At 54.2% G+C, this 26,888-nt stretch overlaps 1 protein-coding gene across 1 annotated transcript in view; it reads right to left on the reverse strand.

Moving 5' to 3' along the window:
* Positions 1-2,642: 2,642 nt before the first annotated feature.
* LOC311203103 (scavenger receptor cysteine-rich type 1 protein M130-like) overlaps positions 2,643-26,888 on the reverse strand; it is a gene marked incomplete at both ends in the record, with an annotated part of 255,816 nt that continues 231,570 nt past the window's right edge. Inside the window, 8 exons of the mRNA XM_084277738.1 lie at positions 2,643-2,821; positions 20,163-20,246; positions 20,667-20,762; positions 22,840-23,154; positions 23,769-24,083; positions 24,411-24,725; positions 24,809-25,125; positions 25,798-26,116. Coding sequence (XP_084133864.1) covers positions 2,643-2,821; positions 20,163-20,246; positions 20,667-20,762; positions 22,840-23,154; positions 23,769-24,083; positions 24,411-24,725; positions 24,809-25,125; positions 25,798-26,116 — 1,940 coding nt within the window. The remainder of the gene's footprint in view (positions 2,822-20,162; positions 20,247-20,666; positions 20,763-22,839; positions 23,155-23,768; positions 24,084-24,410; positions 24,726-24,808; positions 25,126-25,797; positions 26,117-26,888) is intronic.

The raw sequence follows: 26,888 nt of genomic DNA on the forward strand, positions 1-26,888 counted from the left end.
CCAGCTCTTGAGTTGTGGTGATTTCACAGTCTCCTTCCTCACTAGAACATCTCTCACAGGGTTAAGCTTTGTGGCAGGTGAACCTCACTGGTGGCAGATTGCACTTGGCACAGAGTGAGGAGTGTTTGATTTAATGGTGAATCTTGTCAGGTTTCTTCTGTTGTTGGGAAAATAACTCCCTGTGTGCTGCCTGTGTGCAGCCAGTTCTCTAAGGAAAGCAGGGGAGCTGGTACAGAGAGGCTGTAATGCCCCACTGTGGAGTGCAGAGAGAGACCTGATGTAAGGACAAGGGATGCAAGTCCCAGTTGGCTGGTGAGTGTCATGGTGGGCTTGTGGAGATGTGCAGCAAGGTTGTCCCCACTGCCTCAAGGGACCCTTTTTCAGAGCAGTCCAGACCTCCTTAGGAGGCACCCTGGATCAATCTCAGTCAGAGGTTGTCACCTCTCTCCTACAGTGAAAATAATAACCTACACCCTTAAAAAGAAATCAATTTTACTCTGAGCTCCCTTTGAAACAGCTTCAATGGTCTGTACATCTCTTGAAGACTTGAAGATAATTACATGAGGAGACATAGCTCGTTAGGGCTTGCTTTGTATTTTTAATGAGCCCTGGGGTGCATTTGGTGCTGAGTCCTTGAAGCTCAGGTACTGAGAGGAGATTACACAACAAACTCCATGTCAAAAGCAGAAGCCAAAGTACCTGAAGTATTAATGAGTCCCACTGAGAGCCATTGCTGGCTGAGCCTCCCCAGGGACTCGTTAGCACAGGTAATTGGAGGCCATGTTGGCTGGTAGGCAAAGGCAATGTACAAGCAGCTGAGATGCTGAGCAAGCCCTGGGTTGGTTTGATACAGCAGAAAGGCCAAGCCCTGACCCCCAGCTCTAGGGAAGCCAGGTCCTGCCCCTCAGGCATTGCTCAGGGCTCTTCCTGGGGCATCATGGGGTGTGTAATGCTGAGGGAAGAACAACAGGATGAGAGTTTCTCCTCACTGTTGGCCCAAAGCCCAGCTAGAAATTCATCTGTCCTCCATTTAAATAAAAGAAAGAGCAGGGAGACCCTCCATCCCCTATCAGATTCAGGAGGAAACATTGTGGATAGATGAGGCCAAGGCTGAGGTGCTTAATGAAATCTTTGCCACTGTCTTTAGTAATAGGAGCAGTTGTACAGAGAGAATCCAATTCCCTGAGCTGGGAGACAGGGACAGGGAGCAGAATGAGCCCACCTCAATCCAGGAGGAGATGGTCCTGCTGCACCACAGAGATGTGCAGAGATCTGTGGGGCTGAATGGGATGCAGCCAAGGGTGCTGAAAGAGCTGGCAAGGGGGGTTCACCAAGCCACTTTCCATCAGTCCTGCAGAGGTACCAACAGACTGGAAATCAGTCAACATAACCCCCTATAGAAGAAGGGACAGAAGGGTGATCAGGGAAATAACAGACCTGATAGTTTGACTTCAGTCCCAGAGAAGCTGAGGGAGCAGATCATCCTGAGCAGCATTATCCAGTTCATGAAGAACCCACAAGTGATTGGGCCCAGTCAGCTTGGGTTCATAAGGGCAGATCCTGTTTGACCAACTGGATCTCCCTCTATGACAGGGTGACCTGCTTCTTGGACAAGGGAAGGGCTCTGCATGTTGTCTACCTTGACTTCAGCAAGGCCTTGGACACAGTTTTCCAGAACTTTCTCTTAGAGAAGCTCGCTGCTTGTGGCTTGGAAACTGTGGTGGTTCAGCCCCAAGCAATGGCTGAGCACCACATGCTGCTCGCTCACTCCTGGAGGAGAAACAGACAGAGCCTCTGTGGGTTGGGATAAGGACAGTTTACTGACAAAAGCACCATAAAAGGGGAAGAATAACAGCCCCAATTGCACTCAGACCCAGTTATAGCACAGAGAGTACCTTACAAACCCAACAATAACAGAGTGCTGCACCATGGCATGACCACCCCTCCCCAACCAGCCGCTTTGACAGGGAAATTATGTCAGTGTCCTGGTTGTGGCTGTGATGGAGTTAATTTCTTTTCTAATAGCAGATGGAATGCTGTGTTTGGGAATTGGGATGAGAGCAGTGCTGATAACACCCTGATGTTTCTGGTTGTTGCCAAGCAGTCAAGGACTTTTCAGTTGTTCCTCTTTCCCTACTAAGGAGAAGGAAGGGGACACAGCCAGGACAGGTGACCCGAACTGGCCAAAGGGGCTATTCCATGCCAATAACACCATGCTCAGCACAAAAAAGGGGGCTGGTTGGAGAAGGAAAAGGCAGCTCCAGGACGTGCAGTTTTGGGGACAGTACCGTTTTCAGGACAGCTCTGCCTACACATCCTGAGCTGTGTGGTTCAGTGAGAAACTGCATTGTGTATCACCAGTTTCATATATTTTGCTACAAAGTCCTGTTATCATTGTTATATCTCTCTTTCTGCTATTCTAGTAAACTATCCTTATCCCAACCTGTGAGGTTTTGTTTCCTGGGATTTGGGTTTTTTTCCCTTTCCCTTTCCTCTCCCTCCCTTCCAACTTGTCCCCCCAACTTCTTCCTTTTAAAGAACAAGGAACTGTGTGGTGCTCGGATCTCAGCTGGGGCAAAACCACATCTACTAAAATCCAAAACAAATCTATTCTGAAGAACATGAAAATTCTTATATTAAATTTATATTATTTGTCTCTTAAGTGACATCTCCACCAATCTATTCAGCATGAATACAATCAACAAGGCAAGCAATACAATGAAGAATATGATGAGTTTTTTGCTGCTTAGACAGATCCAGTCCCGTTTCCACAGGGCATCCTTGAGCTCCTGGTTCCTCGTGCTGTAGGTGAGGGGGTTCACTGCCGGTGGAACCACCGAGTAAAGAAATACCTCTACCAGGTTAAGTGGTCTGTGCAGACTGGACAGGGGCCAATGGCTCCAAGTTGGAACAAAGGAAAGGTGACAGAGCCCTGGGACAGTCTGCTGAGTGGGTAGTAGAGTCTCCTTCTCTGGAGATATTCAAGACCCATCTGGATGCCATCCTGTCCGACCCGTCCGAGGACTCTGCTTTTGAAGGGGGGGCTTGGACTTGATGATCTCCGGAGGTCCCTTCCAACTCCAATTCTGTGAATCTGTTAATCTGTAAATAGGGAGGAGATTGAGAGGGGCTCTTCAGGTAGGCAAACATGTCAGTGCTGACAAAGGAGGAGTCCTCTCCCATGTAAGGAAGGCATGTGGAAAAGGCTTTGTGCCATCCCTGCTCCATGTGGATCCTCAGCACAGCCCTGAAGATCTGCACATAGGACACCACAATGAACATAAAACACCCAAAAGCCAAACAAGCTCTGACCACAATTTCCCTGACCGTGGCCCATGAGCAATAGAGCTTGAGGATCTGGGGGATTTCACAGCAGAACTGGTCAGCAGCATTGCCATGGCAGAGGGGGAGGGAAAATAAGTTTGCTGTGACAATATATTTAATAAGGAATTAAAAATTATCTGTTGCTTTTTGCTGCCAGAGAAAGGAGTGAGAATCTATAAGGAACTTTGCAGACAACAAGATCACTGATGTAGGGGGAGAAGGTCCTCCCAGCCTCATTGCAGAGATACCCTTGCAGCCCATGCAGAAGACCATGGTGAATGAGGCTGTTCCCCCCCCCCGCCCATGCTGGATGATGTGGAACAGTGATTCTATATGCAGCCTGTAGACATCACAGTGCTCAGGCGGGTGCAGACACCTGAAGGAGGCTGTGACCTCACAGGAAGCCTGTGCTGGAGCAGGTTTGCTGGCAGGGCTGTGGAGGACCCACGCTGGGGCAGTCTGGTGCTGAAGGATGGCAGCCGATTCAAGTGACCCACCCTGGAGCAGCTGGTGATGATCTGAAGCCATGTGGGAAGGACTCATGTTGGAGGGAGTTATAGAAGAATGTCTCTTGTGGGTGGGACTAAATGCTGGGGCAAGGGGAGACTGTGAGGATTCTTCCGCATGATGAGGAAAAAGCAGCTGAGACAATGTGTGATGAACTGACCCCAACCCCCAATCCCTATCCCCTGTGCCACTCAATCAGAGGAAGGAGAGAACTGGATGGGTTTATTGTTGTGTCCAGTTTATTCTACCAGATTCCACCTTTGAAACCATCAAATTTAGAGAAATACCTCCCAAGCAAAATGTGTGGGTGGTGAAAAAGGCTTTGGGCACCTCCCCAGGGTGGGGATTAGAAGAACCAGTAACCTTGGGGTTCCAGGCTATCCCATTGAAAGGAATAGTCCTAACACTGCCTGACATCACCTTGCAGCTCTGTCAGCATCAAGTTTCACAAATGCTCAATACCCAGCAACAGCCCCCAAACAACATCTGCGAGGGATGAAGGATCTTACTGGCCTGAAAACTCCCTCACTAGGAGCAACAGTAACCTTGGGGCTCAGGGCTTTCCTAGCCAAGGGAATGGTTGTAACAGTGTCTGACATCATCTTCAAACTCTACCAGCACTTGACCTTTCGTTACACCTTCTCTTCCCTGTGCAGCTGAGGAGGGGGAGAGATAGAGCAGCTTTGGTGAGGACCTCACATTCAACAAGGTATGGAAGGGGAACAAATCCATGGGCATGTGGAGTCAATAGTCGTAGGCTGCAGTAATGATCATGACACTCTTGCCCAGAGGAGCAGCCAGGTAGATGCCCAGGAAGAGCCAGAAGTGCAGGAGCTGCAGCTCCCGTGTGTCTGCAAAGGGCAGGAGGAGGAACTGGCTGATGGAGCTGCTGTTGGGCATCTGCTGCCTCTGGATATGGAAAAGTGTTGCAGAAGTAAAAGACTGGAGTGAGGAGAGATTTATGACAAGGAAATTAAAATGCTTGTTTTGTCTCACAAACTCCCAGGTATCATAGAACCATAGAATCATAGAATGGTCTGGGTTGGAAGGGACCCCAAGGATCACAGAGCTCCAACCCCCCTGCCACAGGCAGGGACACCAACCTCCATGCCTGGATCTACACAAGGCAACCCAGGGCCCCATCCAACCTGGCCTTGAACACCTCCAGGGATGGGGAATCCACTACCTCTCTGGGCAGCCTGTTCCAGCACCTCACCACTCTTTCTGTAAAAAACTTCCCCCTAATATCTAATCTAAACCTTCCCTCCTTTAGCTTTAGTCCATTCCCCCTTGTCCTGCCATCATCTGCTCTTTTAAAAAGTCGAATCCCCTCCTGCCTATAAGCTCCCTTCAGGGACTGGAAGGCTGCAATGAGGTCCCCCCGCAGTCTTCTCTTCTCCAGGCTGAACAAGCCCAGCTCCCTCAGCCTCTCTTTGTAGGGCAGGTGCTCCAGCCCTCTAATCATCCTCGTGGCCCTCCTCTGAACCCTCTCCAACAGTTCCACATCCTTCTTGTATTGAGGGCCCCAGCTCTGGACACAGGACTCCAGATGGGGCCTCACGAGGGCAGAGCAGAGAGGGACAATCAGTCAGCAGCTTCCAAACATCATGCTGTGGCTCCTTATTCCTCATGCTGTAGATGAGGGGGTTCACTGCTGGTGGAAACACTGAGTAAAGAAACGACACTACTACATCTACAAATATGAAGGAGATGGAGGGGGGCTTCAGGTAGGAAAACCCTGCAGTGCTGATAAAGAGGGAGACCACAGCCAGGTGAGGGAGGCAGGTGGAAAAGGCTTTGTGCCGTCCCTGCTGCGAGGGGATCCTCAGCACAGCCCTGAAGATCTGCACATAGGACACCACAATGAACACAAAACACCCAAAACCCATTGGCATTGCCATGGCAGAGGGGCAGTGAAAATGTATTGGCCATTTGCAGCAAAGAATTGAGAAAAATCTCAGTGCTGAGGTGTCTTCTGCCTGGAGCTCCTCTCTGGGGCACAAGGGTCCCTAGGAGAGTGGTGCCATTGTGGGAGGCAGCCTGCAGCCCAGCAGGAGCCCCTGGGAAGTCCTCAGTCCTACAGATGAGGGTACTGATGTGAGGGTCAGCTCAGTGCCAGGACCACCAACTGATGTGGTCAGAGCCACAGGTAAGGATTGGACTCAGGCAGCAGGGAGAGGAGGGAAACCAGGAAGCAGTGCTCCAACCAAGGCTAGAAGGAGAGGGACAGACAGACAGGCACTCAGGGGTTTCTCCTTACAGGGGGTTGGGCTGCAAAGGAGAAGACTCAGCCTGAAACGCTGGAGCTCTGGGTACAGAGTTTTGCTGGGTGGCAGAAACCAGGGGCCAGCTGTGGGTCAGAATTGTGGGGGATGCCTTGAGCTGTTCCTGCAGCTCCTTCTCTTTGCTCACAGACCTCATCCAACCTGCTCTGCGCTCAGCTCTGCTCTGCAGACCCCTCCTGGCATCAGGGCACTGCCCAGGGAAACCTCTGTGTGTGCAGGGCTCAGGCACAGCTCCAACATCTGAATGATGGAAAGCCCACACACCTTCCCATCTCCCAGCTTTATGAGATCCCTCCAGGAACCACATCTTGACTACTGTGTCCAGTTTAGGGACCCTCATACAAGAAGGAGGTTTAGATGCTGGATTATGTCCAGAGAAGGACAAAGAATCTGAAGAAGGGTTTGGAGCACAAGTCCTGTGAGGTGTGGCTGAGGGAAGTGGGGCTTTTTAGTCTATGAAATGGAGGCTGAGGGGAGACCTTATCGCTCTCTACAGCTACCTTTAAGGGGGTGTCAAGAGAAGTGGGGTTTGGTCTCTTGTCTCAGGTAACAATTTATAGGATTAGAGGATTTCAGATTGCACCAGGGGAGATTTAGGTCAGATATCAGGAAGAATTTCTTTACTGGAAGGTTAGTCAGGTATTGGAACAGGCTGCCCAGGGAAGTGGTGGAGTCACCATCCCTGGAGTTATTTAAAAGGTGTTTAGATGTTGTGCCTTAGGATATGGTCTAGAGGTAAACTAGGCAGGGTTTGCTGTGGTTAGATGGATGATTTTAAAGGCCAATCTAAGTGATTCTATGATTCTAGGCTGGACTTCCAGAGAAATTCCCGTTTTCTCATGGAGAGAAAGCATTGCCATCTCAGACACGCAGTCAAGTGATTCAGGTGATGCAAATCTGATTGCAAATTTTTTTATAAATGCCAGGAGAAAATAAAAGAAAGAAAAAATTGTGCACCTTTCCAGGCAGACATGATGAAAGAGAGCACAGCTCATCATTACAGTGTCTGCGCCACACAAGACCAGGAGATACTTAATAGGAATAAGATAAACCTGACCCATATTATTATAGCTTAGACAAACAAGAAAGAAAAATAACCCCAAGAGCTAAAAAACCTATTAAACACATACTGGTGCTAATAAGAGTTCCATGGTCAGCGGTACGCAGGAGAAGATGAGCAGTTTATTGCTGCTTAGAAACATCCAGTCATCAGTTTCCACATGGCATCCTTGAGCTCCTGGTTCCTCATGCTGTAGATGAGGGGGTTCACTGCTGGTGGAAACACTGAGTAAAGAAATGAAAATACCATGTCCAAAAATAGGGAGGAGATGGAGGGGGGCTTCAGGTTGGCAAACACGCCAGTGCTTAGAAACAGGGAGACCACAGCCAGGTGAGGGAGGCAGGTGGAAAAGGCTTTGTGTCGTCCCTGCTGCGAGGGGATCCTCAGCACAGCCCTGAAGATCTGCACATAGGACACCACAATGAACACAAAACACCCAAGACATAAACAGACACTGAACACAAGAACTCCAGTTTCCCTGAGGTAGGCATCTGAGCAGGAGAGCTTGAGGATCTGGGGGATTTCACAGAAGAACTGGTCAATGGCATTGCCATGGCACAGGGGGACTGAAAATGTATTGGCTGTGTGCAGCACAGCATGGAGAATCCCACTGGCCCAGGCAGCTGCTGCCATGTGGACACAAGCTCTGCTGCCCAGGAGGGTCCTGTAGTGCAGGGGGTGGCAGATGGCAACGTAGCGGTCATAGGCCATGACAGTGAGAACAAAGTACTCTGTGGAGAGCAAGACTTCAAAGAAGAAGAGTTGAGCCAGACATCCTGTGTAGGAAATGGCCCTGATGTCCCAGAAGGAATTGGCCATGGATTTGGGAACAGTGGTGGAGATGCAGCCAAGGTCAGTAAGAGAGAGGTTGAGGAGGAAGAAGTACATGGGGGTGTGGAGGTGGTGGTCACAGGCTATGGTGATGAAGATGAGGCCATTGCCCAGGAGAGCAGACAGGTAGATGCCCAGGAAGAGCCAGAAGTGCAGGAGGTGCAGCTCCCGTGTGTGTGCAAAGGGCAGGAGGAGGAACTGGCTGATGGAGCTGCTGTTGGACATGTTTTTGCTGGCATATGGACCTTTCCAAGGAGGAAAAGGCAGTGAGAAGTTAGGGAACTCTGAGGAAAAACTGTATTTTGGAAGATTTCGTCAGGTCCCTTTTGGGAGGTCTGTTTTGTGCTGGCTTGAGCGTGCCACTGCTGGGAGGAGGGTCAGCTGTGGCTCTCAAGAACTCAGTCCTGCCTGGCAGCAGTCAGTAAATAGAAGGATGGTGTGATCTCAGACTAAATCCCCTGTGGATAGGAATGAGCTTTTCAGCACTGTCACTCCAGTTTCACCCAAGGGCAGAGCAGAGCTTTGGAGCTTTGGTTTTCTCCTGCCTGTACCTGAGGAGTGTTTCTCCTGTCAGAACTCCCTGACATTGCTGCTGCAGTGCCAGTGAAACCTTCCCCTGATTTCAGAGTGTGGGGAGCTGCTCTGTCTATCAGCCCTGGTCTCAGCTGCCCTTTGCTGGACACTCTGAGATCATCCCCTGGCGTTCCCCATAGAAGATACTGGACCCCACTGAGAGTGGAGGAATCCAGTCCTCAGTCCTACAGATGGGGGTCCTTAAGTGAGGGTCAGCTCAGTGCCAGCCCCACCAACTGACATGCCCAGAACCACAGCTAACGGGGGGACAAGGGCAGCAAGGACAGGATGGGAAAGAGGGAGAAATTCTCCTGCCAAGCCAGGAAGGACAGGGATGGACAGACAGGCACCCAGGGATTTGTCCTCAACATTGGTTGGGCTGCCAAGGAGAAGACTCAGTCTGAAACCCTGAACTGCTGGGTGCAGTGTCTGTGCTGGGTGGCAGAAACTAGGGGGTCTCTGCACTGCTGGGGATGTCAGGGAGGTACCTCTGTGTGTGCAGGGCTCAGGAGATCCTCTGATGTGGACATTCTTGAAGGGAGAAATTAGTTCTGATACACCACAGTCAGCACAGCCCACAGGAGAGGAAAAGTCAAAGCAAAGACTCTGCCTGGCAGGAAAATGCTTCCTTGATGTTGTTCTTCAAATTCCCTTTGAAAATTCTCAAGGATCAGCTGGAGCTGGGAACAAACCTGACCCAGGCAACACTGTCTTACTGCAGAAGGACCTTGCGCTGCTTTTCCCGTGGTCATTCCTTCAACCCACAGGTCCTTCTATATCCCTGTGTAAAGCCCATGAGCCAGGCTGAGTGCTGACCCTGGCAGCAACAGAGTCCCTGCCCCAGCACACAGACCCCAGGGTGCAGGGACCCTGCTCACAAGGACAGCCCTGGGCACCCCTGGGTGCACACGCTGCTTCACACCTCTGCAGCCATGCCCAGGAGAAGACAGCTGTCCTGCCCTGTCCCTCTGATGGGGCACAAGGGCATCACTTCCAGGCAGCACCTTCTGGTCCTGCTGAGAACCTGTCCTCCTGACAGACCCCACACACTGCCCCATGTCCCAGCTTTAGGAGATCCCTCCAGGAACAGAACCTGCATTGCCCTGCACCCACAGACATACCAGGCAGAGTGCTGTGGAGATTTCTCCTCCAGTGAGCTCTCAGCATCCATCAGCTCTCTCAGCCTCACAGGTCTCCCCTCGGTGCCAACAGGCAGTGTCCCCAGCCCTGTGTGCTTGGCAGAGGAGCTGCTCCTGGCCAGAGCTGTCTCTCTGCAGTGCTGCAATATTTCTGAGCTACCACTGTCCATCCCAGGAGCCCAGCCCAGCTCACAGCAGAGGAGCAGGTGAAGACATCATACCCTCCATCCCCTCTGGGCTCCTCCCTAGAGCTTTAGGGAACCTACTTGGAAAGAAACTGAAGTTCTCACTGACTTTCCCTCCCTTGGCTGGGGAGAAATCCTTGTGTCCAGCAGAGTCCTTTCTCCTGATCAAACCAGAGCTGGGCAGGACAATCACCTTTCCTTGTCTCTGCATGAGACAGGACCCCCAGGCAGGGACAGGCAGGAGTCTCTGTCCCCCTGCAAAGGTCAAGGACCATGGCTGCCTGGGAGGTGCTGGTCCCAGTGCCCATGGGAATTACTGAGGGTGGAGGCCAGGAGAGAGTTGCTCAGACACCAACCCCTATTGTCACCTGAAGGGCCAGAGGTGGTCCAAGAGACATGAGTGGGATCAAGGTCCAATAGAGCAATGCTGCCTGGGATGAGGAGCATTTTTGAGCCTGGTGGGGAATTCCTTTGGCCAAATGAAAAGACACCAGATGGTCACAGTTAGGACCATCCATACCCAGAGGCACCACATGTCCAGCAGCAGCTCCATCAGCCCGTTCCTCCTCCTGCCCTTTGCAGAACCCATGGGAGCTGCAGCTCCTGCACTTCTGGCTCTTCCTGGGCATCTTCCTGGCTGCTCCTCTGGGCAACAGTTTAATGATCATTGTTATAGTCTCTCCAAAATTTCCTCCTCCTTCAGCAGCCAGTCCCTGGCTGGCAGAGTTTGTGGAAGGATTTGAGCAGGTCGTAGGGCAGTTATCACCTCCTACAGCCTGTGACTTTACAGCTGCACAGGCAAACAACCCTGGCAAACTGACAAGCCACCTGATTGATGGGAGTCTTGACTGCATCATCCCAATTCCAATCCCATCCCAATCCCATCCCAACTGCCCTGGATCTTGCCAGGGCAGAATTAACCTCCCCAGGCAGGCAGCACAGGTGAGCTGAGTTAGCCCAGGCTGTTTTCCACACCACCTGACATCACTCCCCCAGAAAAGGGGCTTGCTGGGGAGGGGCATTCCTGGTGCCTCCAGGGCAGTCAAAGTGCAGCTGAGTCATCGGGTTGGTCATCATGTTGTGCAGTGACTGGGTCATAACTGGGTATAAGTGAAATTCACCGTGGGCTGTTCTCCTTTCATGGTGATTTGGTCAGTAAACTGTCCTTAGGCCAGCCTACGGAGGCTCTGTCTGTTTCTCCTGTGGGAGTGAGTGAGCGGCATGTGCTGCTCAGTCACTGGTTGGAGCTGAACCACCACAGACCTTTTTGGAGCCCAAGGTGGAGCCTGAAGGTTTGTGTTAACAATAGAGGATGAAGTGAGGGGTGCTTTCTCCTGCCCTTTTCCCTTTAGGCTTTTTACAGCATCTGTTGAGAACGTTGACTATCCCTGGGATGTTCAGACCAGCATATGTGTCTTGCTCTCTCTCCTGAATGTCTGTCTGGACCTACGTGTTACCAACAACTGTTCCAAGAATATTGCCAAGAGGTCTTCCCTGGGCTGAAGGGTCAGGGGTGGCATGGGGTGTGGGAGGGCATGAAAAAATACCTAGACAAGACAAACAGATCCAGAAGCACTGTGGCTGCCCAGGCCTCAGAAACCAACACCACAGCTGAGCCAGAAAGAACCCTTCCAACAGGCACTGGAGCTACCCAGGCCTCAGAGAGTGCAGCTCCTCCAGTCTCCCCAACAAGCACCAGGGGTACTCAAACCTCAGAGGCCAACCCCAGAGCTGATCCAGACAGCCAACCAGTACGACTGTCAGTCACCTCTATCCAGAAGAAGAAATACATGGAGAAATCAGTCCTCATCGGGAGAGATGCTGATGAACTGGGACCATTGCAAGGCCCTGAAGAGGCAATACCAGAGGTTATAACCCGATCCTTGTCCTTGAGCTGAGAGACATGAGAAAAGACTTCAGCCACCTTCCAGGGGAGCGCATCATCACCTGGCTACTGCCATGCTGGGACAATGGGGCAGGCAGCAGGGAGAAGGCAGGGAGGCCAAGCAGCTGGGATCCCTGTCCAGAGAAGGAGGCAGTAACAAGGCAATTGGAAGGAAGTCTCAAGCCCTCAGCCTCTGGAGGTGACTTCTATCAAGTGTAAGGGCAAAGTACCAGTTCATTGAAGATGCTGTGTATTGGCCAGACCAGTGGATGACCATGGAGAGAGATATCCATTATCTGAGGGGATTAGCCATGTGAGAGATGATTTAGTGTGATCCTGATGATCTGCAGCTCTGTGCATCCTGGGCATAGACTTCCTCTGGAGAGGGCACTTCAAAGACCCAAAAGGGTACCAGAGGGCTTTTGGAATAGCTGCCTCAGAGACAGAAGACATTGAACAAGTGTCTCTTCTGCCTGGGCTGTCCGAAGACCCTGCTGTTGTGGGGCTGCTAAAGGTTGAAGAACAGCAAGTACCAGTTGCTACCATGATGGTCACAGGCAACAATACCACACCCAACAGAGACTCCCTGATTCCCATTCAGAAACTGATCATCAGCTGGAGAGTCAGGGAGTGATTGGTAGAACCCGCTCACCCTTCAACAGTGCAATCTGGCCAGTGCAGAAGCCCAGTGCAGAGTGGAGGCTGAGGCTGGACTATCGTGCCCTGAATGAGGTCACGCTGCCTCTGAGTGCTGCAGTGCCAGACCTGCTGGAACTCCAGTATGAACTGGAGTCAAAAGCAGCCAAGTGCTACACTACAACTGACATTGCAAATGTGGTTTTCTTGACTCGTTTGGCAGCAGAACAAAGGCCACAGTTTGCTTTCAGTTGGAAGAGAATCCAGGACACCTGGGATCGACTGCCCCAGGGCTGGAAACACAGCCCCACCATCTGCCATGGACTGATCCAGTCTGCATTAGAGCTGGGTGAAGCCCCAGAGTACCTACAGTATATTGATGATGTCATGGTATGGGACAACACGGAGGAGGAATTTTTTGAGAAAGGGAAGAGAATGATCTGAATTCTGCTAAAGCTGGTTTTGCCATCAAACAGAGTAAGGGCAAGGGACCTGCTCCAGAAGTCCACTTTTAAGGACTAAAATAGCAGGATGGGTGTCATCAGATCCCAGTGGATGTTATGAATACAATAGCAGCCATGTCTCCATCTACCCACAGAAAGGAGACACAAGCTTTCCTAGGCACTGTGGGGTTCTGGAGAATGCATATCCCAAAACACAGTCTCATTGTCAGCCCTCTCTACCGTGTAACCTGGTAAGGGAACGATTTCCAATGGGTCCCTGAGCAGTGAGAAGCCTTGGAAGAGATCAAACAGGAGATAGTCCATGCAGTAGCCCTTGGGCCCGTCCAGACTGGGCCAGATGTAAAAAATGTGTTCTACAGGTCAGCCTGGGAGAATGGCCCTACCTGGAGACTCTGTCAGAAAGCACCAGGGGAGGCTCAAGGTCAGTCTCTGGGTTTTTGGAGTCGGGGCTACAGAGGATCCAGACACTCTAACAGAAAAGGAAATACTGGCAGCACAGGAAGGGGTTTGAGGCGCTTAGGAAGTGATTGGGACTGAAGCCCAGCTCCTCCTGGCACCCCGACTGCCAGTGCTGGGCTGGATGTTCAAAGGGAAGGCCCCTCCTACACACCATGCCACTCATGCTACGTGGAGCAAGTGGGTCACACTTATCACAGAGTGGGCTGGAATAGGAAACCCCAATCACCCAGGAACCCTGGGAGTGATCACAGACTGGCCAGAAGGCAAAGACTGTAGAATATCACCAGAGGAACAAGTGCCACATGCTGAAGAGACCTCACTGTACAGTGAACTGCCAGAAAATGAGAAAAAATATGCCCTGTGCACCAATGGGTCCTGTGGCATTGCTGGTAAACATCAGAGGTGGAAGGCTGCTGTATGGAGTCCTACACAACTAGTTGCAGAAGCTGCCTATGGAGAAGGCAAATCCAGCCAGTTTGCAGAGGTGAAAGCCATCCAGCTGGCTTTAGACATTGCCTAAGGAGAAAAAAGGCCAAATATTACATATTTCTCTATACTATTTGCTGGATGGTGGTCCATGGAAGATGGTCTAAATAACAAATGATGTTATGAACCTCCCCAGTACTCTGAAAATGTAAGATCTGGGCATGATGTAGATGGTGTGGAAACAGGGGTGGATGATGTCCTACTACTGGACAGGCCAGGCTCACCTCCCCGAGCAGGCTGCACAGCTGAGGTGAGTTTGCCTGTGCTGTTTTCCAAACCACCTGACATCACTTCCCCATCCAAGAGGGTATTTAGGAAGGGGTGGTCATGGCATGGTGCAGCACTGTTATTGTTTGGTTTCTAAGTTACCATCTGTGCTATCACTGGGTGTGAGTGCAATTGGGGCTGTTATTGTCCCAATTTTATGGTGCTTTTGTCAGCAAACTGTCCTTATACCAGCCCACAGAGGCTCTGTCTGTTTCTCCTCCGGGAGTGAGCGAGCAGCATGTGGTGCTCAGCCATTGCTTGGGGCTGAACCACCACAGTTTCCAAGGCACAAGCAGTGAGATTCTCTAGGAGAAGGAGGTGGGAAACTGTGTCCAAGGCCTTGCTAAAGTCAAGGTAGACAACATGCAGAGCCCTTCCCTTGTCCAAGAAGCAGGTCACCCTCTCATAGAGGAAGATTTGGTTGATGAAATAGGACCTGCCCTTATGAACCCAAGCTGGCTGGGCCTGATCACCTGGGGGTTCTTCATGAACTGGATAATGCTGCTCAGGATGATCTGCTCCATCAGCTTCTCTGGGACTGAAGTCAAACCATCAGGCCTGTAATTTCCCTGATCATCCTTCTGTCCCTTCTTATATAGGGGTTACAGTGACTGATCCAGTCAGCCAGGACTGATGGAAAGTGGCTTGGTGAACCCCCCTTGCCAGCTCTTTCAGCACCCTTGGCTGCATCCCATTCAGCCCCACAGATCTGTGCACATCTCTGCGGTGCAGCAGGACCATCTCCTCCTGGACTGAGGTGGGCTCATTCTGCTCCCTCTCCCTGTCTCCCAGCTCAGGGAATTGGATTCTCTCTGTACAACTGCTCCTATTACTAAAGACAGTGGCAAAGATTTCATTAAGCACCTCAGCCTTGGCCTCATCTCTCAACAATGTTTCCTCCTGAATCTGAGAGGGGATGGAGGGTCTCCCTGCTCTTTCTTTTATTTAAATGGAGGACAGATGAATTTCTAGCTGGGCTTTGGGCCAACAATGAGGAGAAACTCTCATCCTGTTGTTCTTCCCTCAGCATTACACACCACACGATGCCCCAGGAAGAGCCTGAGCAATGCCTGAGGGACAGGACCTGTCTTCCCTGGGGCTGGGGGTCAGGGTTTGGCCTTTCTGCTTCATGAAACCAACCCAGGGCTTGCTCAGCATCTCAGCTGCTTGTACATTGCCTTTGCCTACCAGCCAACATGGCCTCCAATTACCTGTGCTAACGAGTCCCTGGGGAGGCTCAGCCAGCAATGGCTCTCAGTGGGACTCATTAATACTTCAGGTACTTTGGCTTCTGCTTTTGACATGGAGTTTTTTGTGTAATTTCCTCTCAGTACCTGAGCTTCAAGGACTCAGCACCAAATGCACCCCAGGGCTCATTAAAAATAAAAAGCAAACCCTAACGAGCTATGTCTCTTCATGTAATTATCTTCAAGTCTTCAAGAGATGTACAGATCATTGAAGCTGTTTCAAAGGGAGCTCAGAGTAAAATTGATTTCTTTTTAAGGGTGTAGGTTATTATTTTCACTGTAGAGGAGAGGTGACAACCTCTGACTGAGATTGATCCAGGGTGCCTCCTAAGGAGGTCTGGACTGCTCTGAAAAAGTGTCCCTTGAGGCAGTGGGGACAACCTTGGTGCACATCTCCACAAGCCCACCATGACTCTCACCAGCCAACTGGGACTTGCATCCCTTGTCCTTACATCAGCTCTCTCTCTGCACTCCACAGTGGGGCATTACAGCCCCTCTGTACCAGCTCCCCTGCTTTCCTTAGAGAACTGGCTGCACACAGGCAGCACACAGGGAGTTATTTTCCCACCAACACAAGAAACCTGACAAGATTCACCATTAAATTCAACACTCCTCACTCTGTGCCAAGTGCCATCTGCCACCAGTGAGGTTCACCTGCCACAAAGCTTAACCCTGTGAGAGATGTTCTAGTGAGGAAGGAGACTGTGAAATCACCACAACTCAAGAGCTGGCTAAAGACAGAATGAGTCAGACAACTGCCAGAAAGGCAAGGGTTTAACTCCCTGAAACTCAGAGCAGCAGCTGGGTGGTTGGGAGGTGTCTCAATGGTCCAAGGGAAGGGAAATCTAGAGACCAACCACAAGTGCTGGTGTGCAGATCCACTGCTAAGTGGTGATTTCAGACACTGCCATAGAATCATAGAATCTCCTGAGTTATAAGGGACCCATAAGTATCATCCAGTCCAACTCCTGGCTCCACACAGGGCCAGCCAAGTCAGAGCACAGGACTCAGCGCATCATCCAGATGCTTCCTGAACTTTTTCAAGCTCAGGGCTGTAACAACTTGCACTGTTCCAGGGCCTGACCACCCTCTAAGTAAAGAACCTCTCCCTCATATCTAGCCTAAACCTCCCCTGCCACAGCTTCATGCTGTTCCCTCAGGTTCTATCACTGGCCACCAAAGAGAGATCAGCACCTGCCCCTTCTCTCCCCCTCCTCAGGATGCCACAGACTGCAATGAGGTCTCCCCTCAGCCTCCTTTTCTCCAGGCTGAACAAACCAAGGGACTTCAGCCTCTCCCCATGAGACTTCCCCTCCAGACTCTTCAACATCCTCATTGTCTCCTCTGGACACTTTCCAATATTTTAGTGTCCCACTTGTCCTGTGGTGCCCAAAACTGCACCCAGCACTTGAGGTGAGGCTGCACCAGCACAGTGTAGAGTGGGACAATCCCCTCCCTGGACCTGCTGGCAATGCCATGCTTGATGCACCCCAGGATACTCTTGGCCCTCCTGGCTGCCTGGGCACACTGCTGGCTCGTGTTCAACTTGCTGTCGACCAAGACCCCCAAATCCCTCCAGTGTCTGACCCCCCAGTCTGTATGTGCAGCCAGGGCTGCCCCTTCCCAGGTGCAGGATCTGGTGCTTCCCCTTGTTAAACTCCATTGTGTTGGTGACTGCCCAGCTCTCTGACCTGTCCAGGTCTCTGCAAGGCTTCTTCATGCTCAGCAGAGTCAACAGCTCCTCCCAATTTGGTGTCACATGCAAATTTACTTAAGACACCCTCCAGTCCAGTTGTCTGGTCATTTATGGAAACATTAAAAAGAATCAGAGAATCACAATGTTGGAAAAGAACTTTAAGATCATCGAGTCCAACTGTTCCCATCCTAAGCTAAACCATATCCCCAAGTACCTCATCTACCTGTTTTTTGAACACATCCAGGGAAGGTGACTCCACCCCCCTCCCTGGGCAGCCTGTTCCAGGCCCTGACAACCCCAACAGTACAAAATTCTTCCTAACATCTGATCTGACCCTTCCCTTGTGCAGCTTGAGGCCATTTCCCCTTGTCCCATCTCCTGTCCCCTGGCTGAAGAGACCATCGCCCAACTCTCTGCACCCTCCTGGCAGGGGAGGTGGGGAGAAGGTCTCCCCTCAGGCTCCTCTTCTCCAGGCTGAACATCCCCAGCTCCCTCAGCCGCTCCTCATAGGACTTGCCCTCCAGCCCCTTCCCCAGCCTCATTACCCTTCTCTGGACTCACTCCAGGACCTCAATGTCCTTCTTATGATGAGGAGCCCAGAACTGGACTCAGCACTCAAGGTGCAGCCTCACCAAAGCCGAGTACAGGGGCACAATCCCCTCCCCAGACCTCCTGGCCACACTGTTTTTGATACAAGCCAAGATGCCATTGGCCTTCCTGACCTCCTGGGTGTTGCAGAATGGCTTGAGAAGCAAGGCCATGAGCCTGTGGAGCAGCTGTCCAAGCAGTCGCCTGTGTAGCTCAGTCAGACCAGGCCCCACGCCGTGTTGGTGAGAACAGAAGGGTCACCAATCGGTCAGGGTGTTCTTGTGTCTCGTGCAGCAAGGCCACAAGATGTGGGAGCAGGAGGTGTGATAAGGATTCAGTGCTCCTGGGACTGAGAAAGAGACATGATTCCCAAGGTGCAAGATGGGTGGAGTATGTAAATGTAACCTTTAGCTAAGAGCCAATTAGAATACGACAAGTACAACACCTGGTAGGAACAGTATCAAAGGAAGGGTGTGCTTGCCATGAAGTTGAAGTTGCTTTATCAGTCACACTGATTGGCAGCATCTTCCCTCTCGTCGTGGCACCCATCCTTGGTAACAGTCTTGGTAATAGTCTCTTCCCTTGAGGGAATTTTGGGGAAAATGTGAGAATTAGGTAATTTGGGGGGGAAATAGATGATTTTTGGGGAAACGTGAGAATTTTGTGAAGATATGAGGATTTGGGGGAATTCCTGGTTCCTTGGGCATAGACAACATTCTGGAGTGACCACAGGTGAAGCTGGGTGAGTCATGGCCGGGATTCCGGGAAGAATTTGGGTGAAATTCCAATGGTTTTTGAGTTTGTGCTTGAACGAGACCTGGATCTTTGTGCCAGGATGCCAGGGAGATGCCAGGAGGTGGGGACATGGCGATGGGGTGGTGACCACCATCAGCACCACCACCACCATCTCTGGCACAGTAGTCGGTGGCCGTGTCATCGTCATTGACTGATGATGCGTATCGGGCGTGGAAACCATCTCCAGCCCCTTCCCAGAAAACCCATCCCAGGGTCTTTGATGGTTGGATCAAGAGTTGTCCCAGTTGACCGATCCCTTGGCCACTGGCCTCCGGCTTTGACAGTTTCCCTCCAACATGAACCCCTTTCACCCCAACCCTCAACTGGTCACCCCAACCCTTTACTCCCTCAGTGTCAGGGCATTCTCTGTGTCCCTCCCCCTCCAGAGGATCATTTGGGTTTCTTGACAGTGGCAGAGATGTCACTCTGTGTGGGACTCCACATCAGTGGCTTTGGCAGCAGAGAGGCAGCAGGAGCCCCAGTGAGAAGGGAAATTGGGTTCCCCATTCTGGTTCCCCCATGTCCAGGCAGCCCTGCAGCAGCCCTACTGCTGCCATCAGCTGAGCACATCAGCAGAGGGGGTGCTGCTCTGTGAGGGAGGGTTTAGAATGGGCACAAATGCCAGACTGGGACAGGGGTAAGGGAGGAGGGGGGAACATGTGGAAAGATCCCAGACACACCAGGGTCAGTGAGGAAGGAGGGGGAGGAGGAGTTCCCTCCCACAGAGTTAAGAAGGAGAAAAATACCCCTTCCTACCCCAAAGACTTTTAATAGGAACAAGTGGGGAGGCACAGAGTAACCACAAGAGAATAAACAGAGAGCAAACCCCGGGCTGTTTCTGCTGCCCCTGGGAGAAGGGAGATGGTTCCCTGGTGCTCAGGGCTCTCCCAGCTGCACAGACCTCTCCTCCCTCCTGGCTGCAGCCAGCTGCATGGCCGGGACGGGCTGTGCTGGCCCAGGGCTCAGGGGCTGCTGTGCACTGAGCTCTGGTGTCACAGCCTTGGTGTCCTCAGGGGGATGTGCCAGAGACACCTCTTCAGCATCGTCATAGCCTGTGCTGTCCTGGGGAGGGGACCAGGCATCTCCCTCAGCTCCAGGGGCCTCAGCACGTCTCTGGGGGTGCAGGTGTGTCCCTGCAAGCAGCAAGGCAGCCCACTGAGTGATCGTCCCACGAGGTGCTCGTCCTGACCTGTACATCACCTTCCTCCCTTCTCCTCACCAGAGGAGAAATATTTACCTCCCCCTCCCACCAAGGGTCCCCCCCAAGGGAAACTCCCAGGGCAGGTTGGTCTCTTGCCAGACTGTGGGCTCTCAATATGGCAGCAATTCATCTGGCACCCCAGGAACCCACAGCACTGTCTGTCCCTCTCACCTCCACGTGCATCCCTGGGACCAGCTCCATCCTCTGGTGCCCTGGGCGTTTCCCAGTCTCCTTGCCCAGACACAGGATCCTCCCCAGGCTCAGAAACCTCCCTGGCATCGTCATAGCCATCTGCTGGGTCATCTCTGGGCAGGACAGGCATGTCTGAAAGGAGAGGGGAGATGCTGACAGTGAGGAGACACGTCCTGCAGAGCAGAGGAAGGGAGGAAGGGCAGGGACATGGGCCCCAGACACTGGATTTGGCAGCACCAGAGGATTCCCCTGCCCATATCCTCCCCTGCTGCTCATGGTGACACTGGTGTCCATCACCAGTGTGCAGGGAGGAGAGATCCACCCCTTCCTGCCTCCCATTACCTGGAGCTGATCCTGGACCATCCTCCTCCTCAATGTCCTCATAGTGGGTCTGCATCTTGGTCAGGGACCCCTCTGAGTAGGAGCCTGGAGAGAAGTGATGGAAGTTTTATGGGGTGAGTTCTGCTGACCCAGCTTGTGCTCAGTGCTGCTGGGGACAGGGGACCCACCGAGCCAGGGCTGCATTGGATGACGGGTCAGGAGTTTCCTTGCTCTCCTGGGAAAACCCCAACTCACAGGGGCTCCCAGAGCTGCCCCATGACAGCCCCTTCCCTCACCCCTCAGCTGACAATGGGATGTAGGGACACACAGAGAGGGGCTGTCCACTGGCTGGGACAGGATGAGCTGGTGAGGATGAAGCTCTTCTCCAACAACAAGACCTGGCTGAACCACAGAGCCCCAGTGCTGCAGGGACCTTGGGCCAGGGGGCTGCAGGGGGTCAGTCTTAGGTGGGGGCCAGGGGAAAGAGCCTTAGAGGTATGGCCCCCATGAGGGACCCACACCCACCTGACATGCTGAACCTTGGCTGCTTCTCCAATGCTGGGCTGTACCCGATCTCCTCGTACAGGGCCTCAGGGAAGGGCTCCCAGGCTCGCTCAGAGGCTGCAGACAGAGGCAGGGCTGGCTCAGGGATGTGGCTCAGGGATGGTCAGAGAAGGGATGGATCCTGATCTGCTCCCCCTGCCCTGTTCCCCTGGCTCAGCCCAGGGCTGTCCCCACAGCACAGCCCCACTGTGCTGTTCAGTCACTGCTGCCACTTCCTCAGGAAGGGCAATGTCCCCTTGGAGATGGTCAGGGGCAACGATACCCTCACACTGTCCCTCAGAGACCCCCCTTGTGCCCCTCTGGACCCTGGATCCTGTTCCTGGTGCTGAGCTTGGAGCAGCTCCTGCCTTTCCTCTGCCCTGGAGCTGTCCACTCTCTGCCCAGTGGATCCATTACACAGCCCCTGCCCTACTGGGGGGAGGTAAGGGTTGGATGGAGGAACAGCCAGGGGTCCTGATGCTGAAAGGATGGGAGGTGCTTCCCAATGATTCTCCCAGCATCTCGCACCCCCAGAGCCCCCTCCCCATCTCCCCAGAGCACTCCCAGTGTCACATCCTCATCTATCCCCCTTTTACTCCATCTCCCCAACCCAGAGCCCTCCCCCCATCTCCCCAGAGCACTCCCAGTGCCACATCCTCATCTATCCCCCTTTATCCCATCTCCCCAGCCCAGCTGTTCCATTTCCCTCCTGGCCCCATCCCAGACTCCCCCCATGTCTGGACTCTCTCTCCCCCTTCCTGCTGGTTGCCCGTGGTCAGGCAGTCAATGGGGTGACACATGGGACTGTGGGCAGCACACACTCCTGTCCCCCCAGCTCTGCCTGTACCACTCACTGACACCCCACAGCCCCCCTGGCCTTGCCAACACACATCTTCACCTGGGACCGTGGAGAACAAACCCACCTCTGCGCCCAGCCCTGGCGCTCCACGCTTGCCCAGCCAGGAGGGCCAGGAGCAAGCAGAGAAGGGCTCCCAGGATGATGCAGATGATGACAAGCAAGGACTCTCTCCTGCTGCTGGTCAGACGGTCCCGGGTGGCATCTGCATGGGCAGGAAGCCAGAAATAGCAGCCCCAGGGCTGGGAGAGGTGGGGGGCTGTGACACCACAGTCCTGACCCCGTGACACAGGGGTAAAAGACCCCAGGGGGGAGTGATGGGGAAGGTCCCACCCTTCTGGGGACTGACATCCCACCTCGGTGAGTCCCACCCTGGCAAGGAGCCCCTTCCCCCTGGCTGTGGGTCACAGCCCAGCTCTGGGAAGAGCCGGCGCTGACACACAGGGCAGGTTACCTGCTCGGGGGGTTGGTGCTGCGGTCCTGGGTGCAGCTGCAGAGGAGGAGAAGGAGAGCTGTGGGTTAACTGGGATACTGTTGGTAATGGGAATACTGAGGGGTTGGTTACTGGGGACACTGGTGGGGTGGTTACTGGCTATAATGGTGGGGCTGCCATGGGTTCCCCCAACCAGTATGCACCCACCCTCAAACCAGTACGAACCCCCCAAAAAACAATTATATAACCCCCGAAACTAGGATGAACCCTCCAAACCAGTACAGAACTACCCAAACCCCGTATAGATGCCCTAAAACCAGTAAAAAACCCAAAACATGTATGAAAACCAAGAAACAAGTATAGAACTCCCAAGACCGGTATAAAACCTCACAAACCATTATGAATTCCCCTAAACGAGTATGGACTGCCAAAACCAGTATAGAATCTCCCAAATCAGTATAGAACACCAAACCAGTACACAATGCCCTCAAAGCGGTATGCACCACCAATAAAACCAGTACAGAATCTCCTCAAGCCAGTATAGATCCCCCTGAAAACCAGAATATATACCCCAGAACAGTATGAGCACCCCAAAACCAGTATAGCACCCCTCAAACCAGTATAGAACCCTGAAAAATGGCTGGAGAGGTTGGGGAGGAGAGCTGTGCTGAGAGGCTGGGTGTGCAGGTCCCGGGGAGCCTCCTTTCTGACACCCCGGGGCTGTGTGCACGTGTGCAGACATCCCTGTCACATCCCACCCACACTGGCCCTCCTGTGGGGCTGCTCCTTCAGGGGTGGCCAGGCAGGAGCCCAGGGCCCTGCTCGGGGCCATGGGCAGGACAGTGCAGCCCCCGGGAGATGCTCACCCGAGCAGTTGACGGCAGCGTCCTCCTTATGCCGGCAGGCGCCGCTGTCCCCGGGCCGGGCCCAGCAGTGCTGCAGAGACGGCTCTGTGCCCCGGCACTCCACCTGCTCCAGCCAGATGGGGCCCGTCCCCTTCCCAAACGCCGCCTCGCCCAGGGCAGACACTGCGGGGCCACAGCCCAGCTGCCGGCACGCCACCGCCGCGGCCAGCATGTCCCAGGAGTCGTCGCACACCGTCCCCCAGGAGCCGCGGTGCCAGACCTCCACTCTGCCTGAGCACCCGCTCTCGCCTCCCACCGCACGGATCTTCTCCCTGTCTGGAGAAGGCAGAGACCCCTCAGGGCTCCAGGGCAGCAGGCAGAGCCCTGCCAGGGGAGAGAGGCCTGCAGAGGAGCAGCTACCTGTGCAGCTCCTGGAGTTTGGGCACGTGGCATCCAGGGCTGGGGCCGTTCTTGTCTCTCTGTCTGTAGAAGGAAATGCCATGGTGAGGGGCTGCAGCAGGGGGGTCGTGTGGCAGAGAGCGGGGCTGAGTTCTGCCTGTGCATCCCTGAGTCACCTTGCTCAAGGGAGCAGCTGAACCCCGGTCACTCAGGGGACACACCCGGCAATGTGGGGGACCCTGACTGCTCAGCCCCCAAGGGAGCCTGGTTCACAGAGGGCAGGATGGGGGACACTGTTTGGAGCCCTGATGGGTCTCTGTTGAGACCTCTCCTGCAGACCCCTCTGCCTCCCCCAGGCTCTGCTGGCAGCCTGGCTGCCCACTGCTGCTGAATGTGTGGGGTCTGAGAGCTGAAGGCTCCTTTGTGCCACCACCAGCAGCAGAAGGGTCTGGCATGGAAAGGAAAAGCCCTTGTGGGCTCTGTCTGTGTCTGACAGTGCCCAGAAGGGAGCAGAATCTGGGGATGCTGGTGCCCGGGTGGCTCAGAGTTACCCTTGCAGGTGATGTGGGTCTCATCACGCAGGTCGGTGCAGGACTCTGGGTGCCAGGGAGCGGAGGGACACTGCCAGAAGGAGGTGTCACTCCTCCCACACTCCACACGATCCACCCAGGCACGGCCAGGCAGTGTTCCAGAAGTGAGGAATGGGTCCAAGGATAATGCCTCCCCACAGCCCAGCTCCTTGCACGCCAGAGACACCGTTTGGAGAGTCATTGAGTTGAAGCAAACGCTGCCCCAGGTCCCGTTATAGAAAACCTGCAGGCGCCCGGAGCAGCTGCCGTTCTTCTCCAGCCTCAGGGCCACAAACTCTGGGAGGAGAGACACCAAAGGGAAGAGGATGGTGCAGGGATGTAGGATCAGGGGTGCCCCTGAAGCCCCCAGACAAGGAAAATGCATGGCCAGACAGTCGCCCTGGCAGCCCCTGACAGACAGACAAACCTCTCCTCCCCGCTAAACCTTGGGGAAAACTCCCCAGAGACGCTATGTGGGACAGAGAGGACCTGTGTGTGGGTGTCCCCAGCATGGGCTTGGGCAGGGGCTCAGCAGCAGCCAGGGACAGCCTCGGCCATTGCTGGCTCTCCCCTTGTCCCCACCTCCCCTGTCCCTGGGCTCCCAGCACAGCTCCCAGCACAGACCTGAGCAGACGACTCCGGCATCCTCTTTGTGCCCGCAGTCGGGCTGCCCCCAGGGCCGTGCCGGGCAGTCCCAGAGAGCAGCTTCGGCCCCCGAGCAGCTCACGCTGCCCAGCCAGACCTGCCCGGCGCCTTCCCCGAAGGCAGCAGAGCCAACGGCCTCCACCGCCCCTCCGCAGCCCAGCTGCTGGCAGACGACGGCGGCGTCGGGCAGGTCCCAGCCGTCATCGCAGACGCTCCCCCAGCTGCCCCGGTAGTAGATCTCCACTCTGCCTGCACAGCGCCCGGGCCCGTTCACCAGCCGCACCCGACGGCTCCCTGCAGCAGGAAGAAGCCCAGCTGCTGTCAGGGGATGGTGCCCACCCAGCCCAGAGCCCGGGGATCCCTGCAGTGCCACTCACCCCGGCAAACGACCCCCACGTCCTCGGCAATCCCAGCTGCCAGCGCGCTCTCGGGCAGGGAGGTGTTGCAGAGGGTCAGGTTGGACTCATGCCCTGCGCACCGCACCCCTCGCAGCCCCACAGGACCCGTCCCTCTCTCAGGCTTTGGGGGGTTGTAGGCTCTCTCTGCCTCTCCACACCGCAGCTGCCGGCACACCACGCTGGCCTCCTGCACGTCCCACTGGTCATCCAGGACTCGGCCCCAGGTCCCGCGCTGGAAGATCTCCACTCGCCCGTCACACCGGCTGCCTCCACCCACCAGCCGCAGGGCCCCGGAGCTGTCTGAGCCTGGGGAGAGCAGACATGGCCCAGCCTCAGCAGCACCAGAGAGCCCAGAGACCTGCAGTTCCCCTCCAGGCTCTGGAAGCCTGATGGAGCCCTTGAGACCTATTGCCTGCCCAAGCATTCTGCATTGAGCTTCAGGAGCAGTTTTTCTCATGGTTGGTTTCCCAGGGACTGAGCCCTGCTGGGCAAGACACTCTCTTTGCTCTTGGTGGGGCACAGACACCCAACATGTCCCTGCTGAGGCAGATGGGGCAGCTCCTGCAGGAGGGAGCAGCAGATGGTGGGATGGCCTGGGGATGGGCAGCACCAGGAGAAGCCTTGCTCATCCTCTGCCCTGGCACTGCTGAGAAACGGGACACCCCACACATCTCTGCCCCTCTGCACCCCTGGGGATCAGGGACTGGGAGATGGTTTGACTCCAAGGCTGCTGGTGGCTCAAGAGACTGACCCCTGCCCCAGGAGGGCAGAGATGTGAGAGCCTCAGTGTCAGCTCTCCCACCTCAGAGCGTTCAGTTGGAGAAGATCAAGCTCTCCAGATCACTCCAGGTGAAGGGAGGGTTTCTCCAGGGAGAAGCTCACCCTGCGCCTGCCATGGGATCCCTTGCTTTGGGTGGCCATGTCACACCCCAGGGGACAATGGGGGTAAGAGGCTGTTTTCCCAGCACTCACCTGAGCAAATGACAGCAGCGTCCCTGTCGTGGGAGCATGGGGAGGCTCCCAGGGCAGTCACTGGGCACTGTCCCAGCTGGGCTTCAGTCCCATCACAGTGGAATGACTCTCTCCAGGTGGGGCCGGTGCCTCTCCCAAAACGCCCTCCTCCAGGAAGGGCCTCAGCAAACCCGCAGCCGAGGTGGCGACAGAGAACGTGGGCGTCCAAGAGGTCCCAGTGGGAGTCACAGAGGGTGCCCCAGGTCCCCAGCACCTGGACCTCCACACGCCCATCACAAGCCGTGCTGCCATTCACCAGCCTGAACCCTGTGTACTCTGGGGACAGAGGAAGAGGGGAAAAATGGGCCTTGGTGCTCTTCACCTGTGTCAATGGGAGGACTGACCAGATGGACAGCCTTCTCTTCTCCTCCTTCTGCATTGTCTTAGGGCTGCAGAAAACCACATCACCCCTCCTGCCTTCAAACCCAGTTGTGTGTCCTGTCCCCATCCTGCTCCCTCCCACCAGCTCATCCTCAGCATTCAACACCCCAACCAGAGTCCTTACTTGTGCAGATGACACTGGCATCGTTGGCGTGGGTGCAGGGTGGGTCCTTGTGGGACCCTGTGGGACAGAAAACCAGAGAGGATTCATTCCCCAAACACTGCAGCTCTCTGTTCCAGATGGATCCAACACCTTCTCCAAAAGGAGCTGCCCCAGGGATGGACAGGGCTACCCCACACTGCAGCTCTTCACAGACCACGTCAGCGGCTTTGGGACCAAAGTCTGAGTCACAGACAGTTTTCCACTGGTTCTCATCATGGATCTCCACTCGTCCTGAGCAGGGGCTGCCCCCTCCAACCAGCCGCACAAACCCTGGAGCAAGCAAAGACCCCTGTGAGTTCCCAGAGCCCTCTGGCAATGTCCTGAGCATGTCTCACCCCATCTCTCAGCTGGCTACAGGCCAAGAGCCTCACAACCATCCCAGCAGCTCCCAGTGGTGCTGATGGCACAAACCCACCAGATCCCCTCCCTGCTCTCCAGAAATCAGCACAGCACCGGGGGCTGGCTGTTCTCCCACAGTCACAACCACCACTCAGATGAACTGCT

This window comes from Gallinula chloropus (assembly GCF_964237585.1).
Source record: "Gallinula chloropus genome assembly, chromosome: 35".
Lineage (NCBI taxonomy): Eukaryota > Metazoa > Chordata > Aves > Gruiformes > Rallidae > Gallinula > Gallinula chloropus.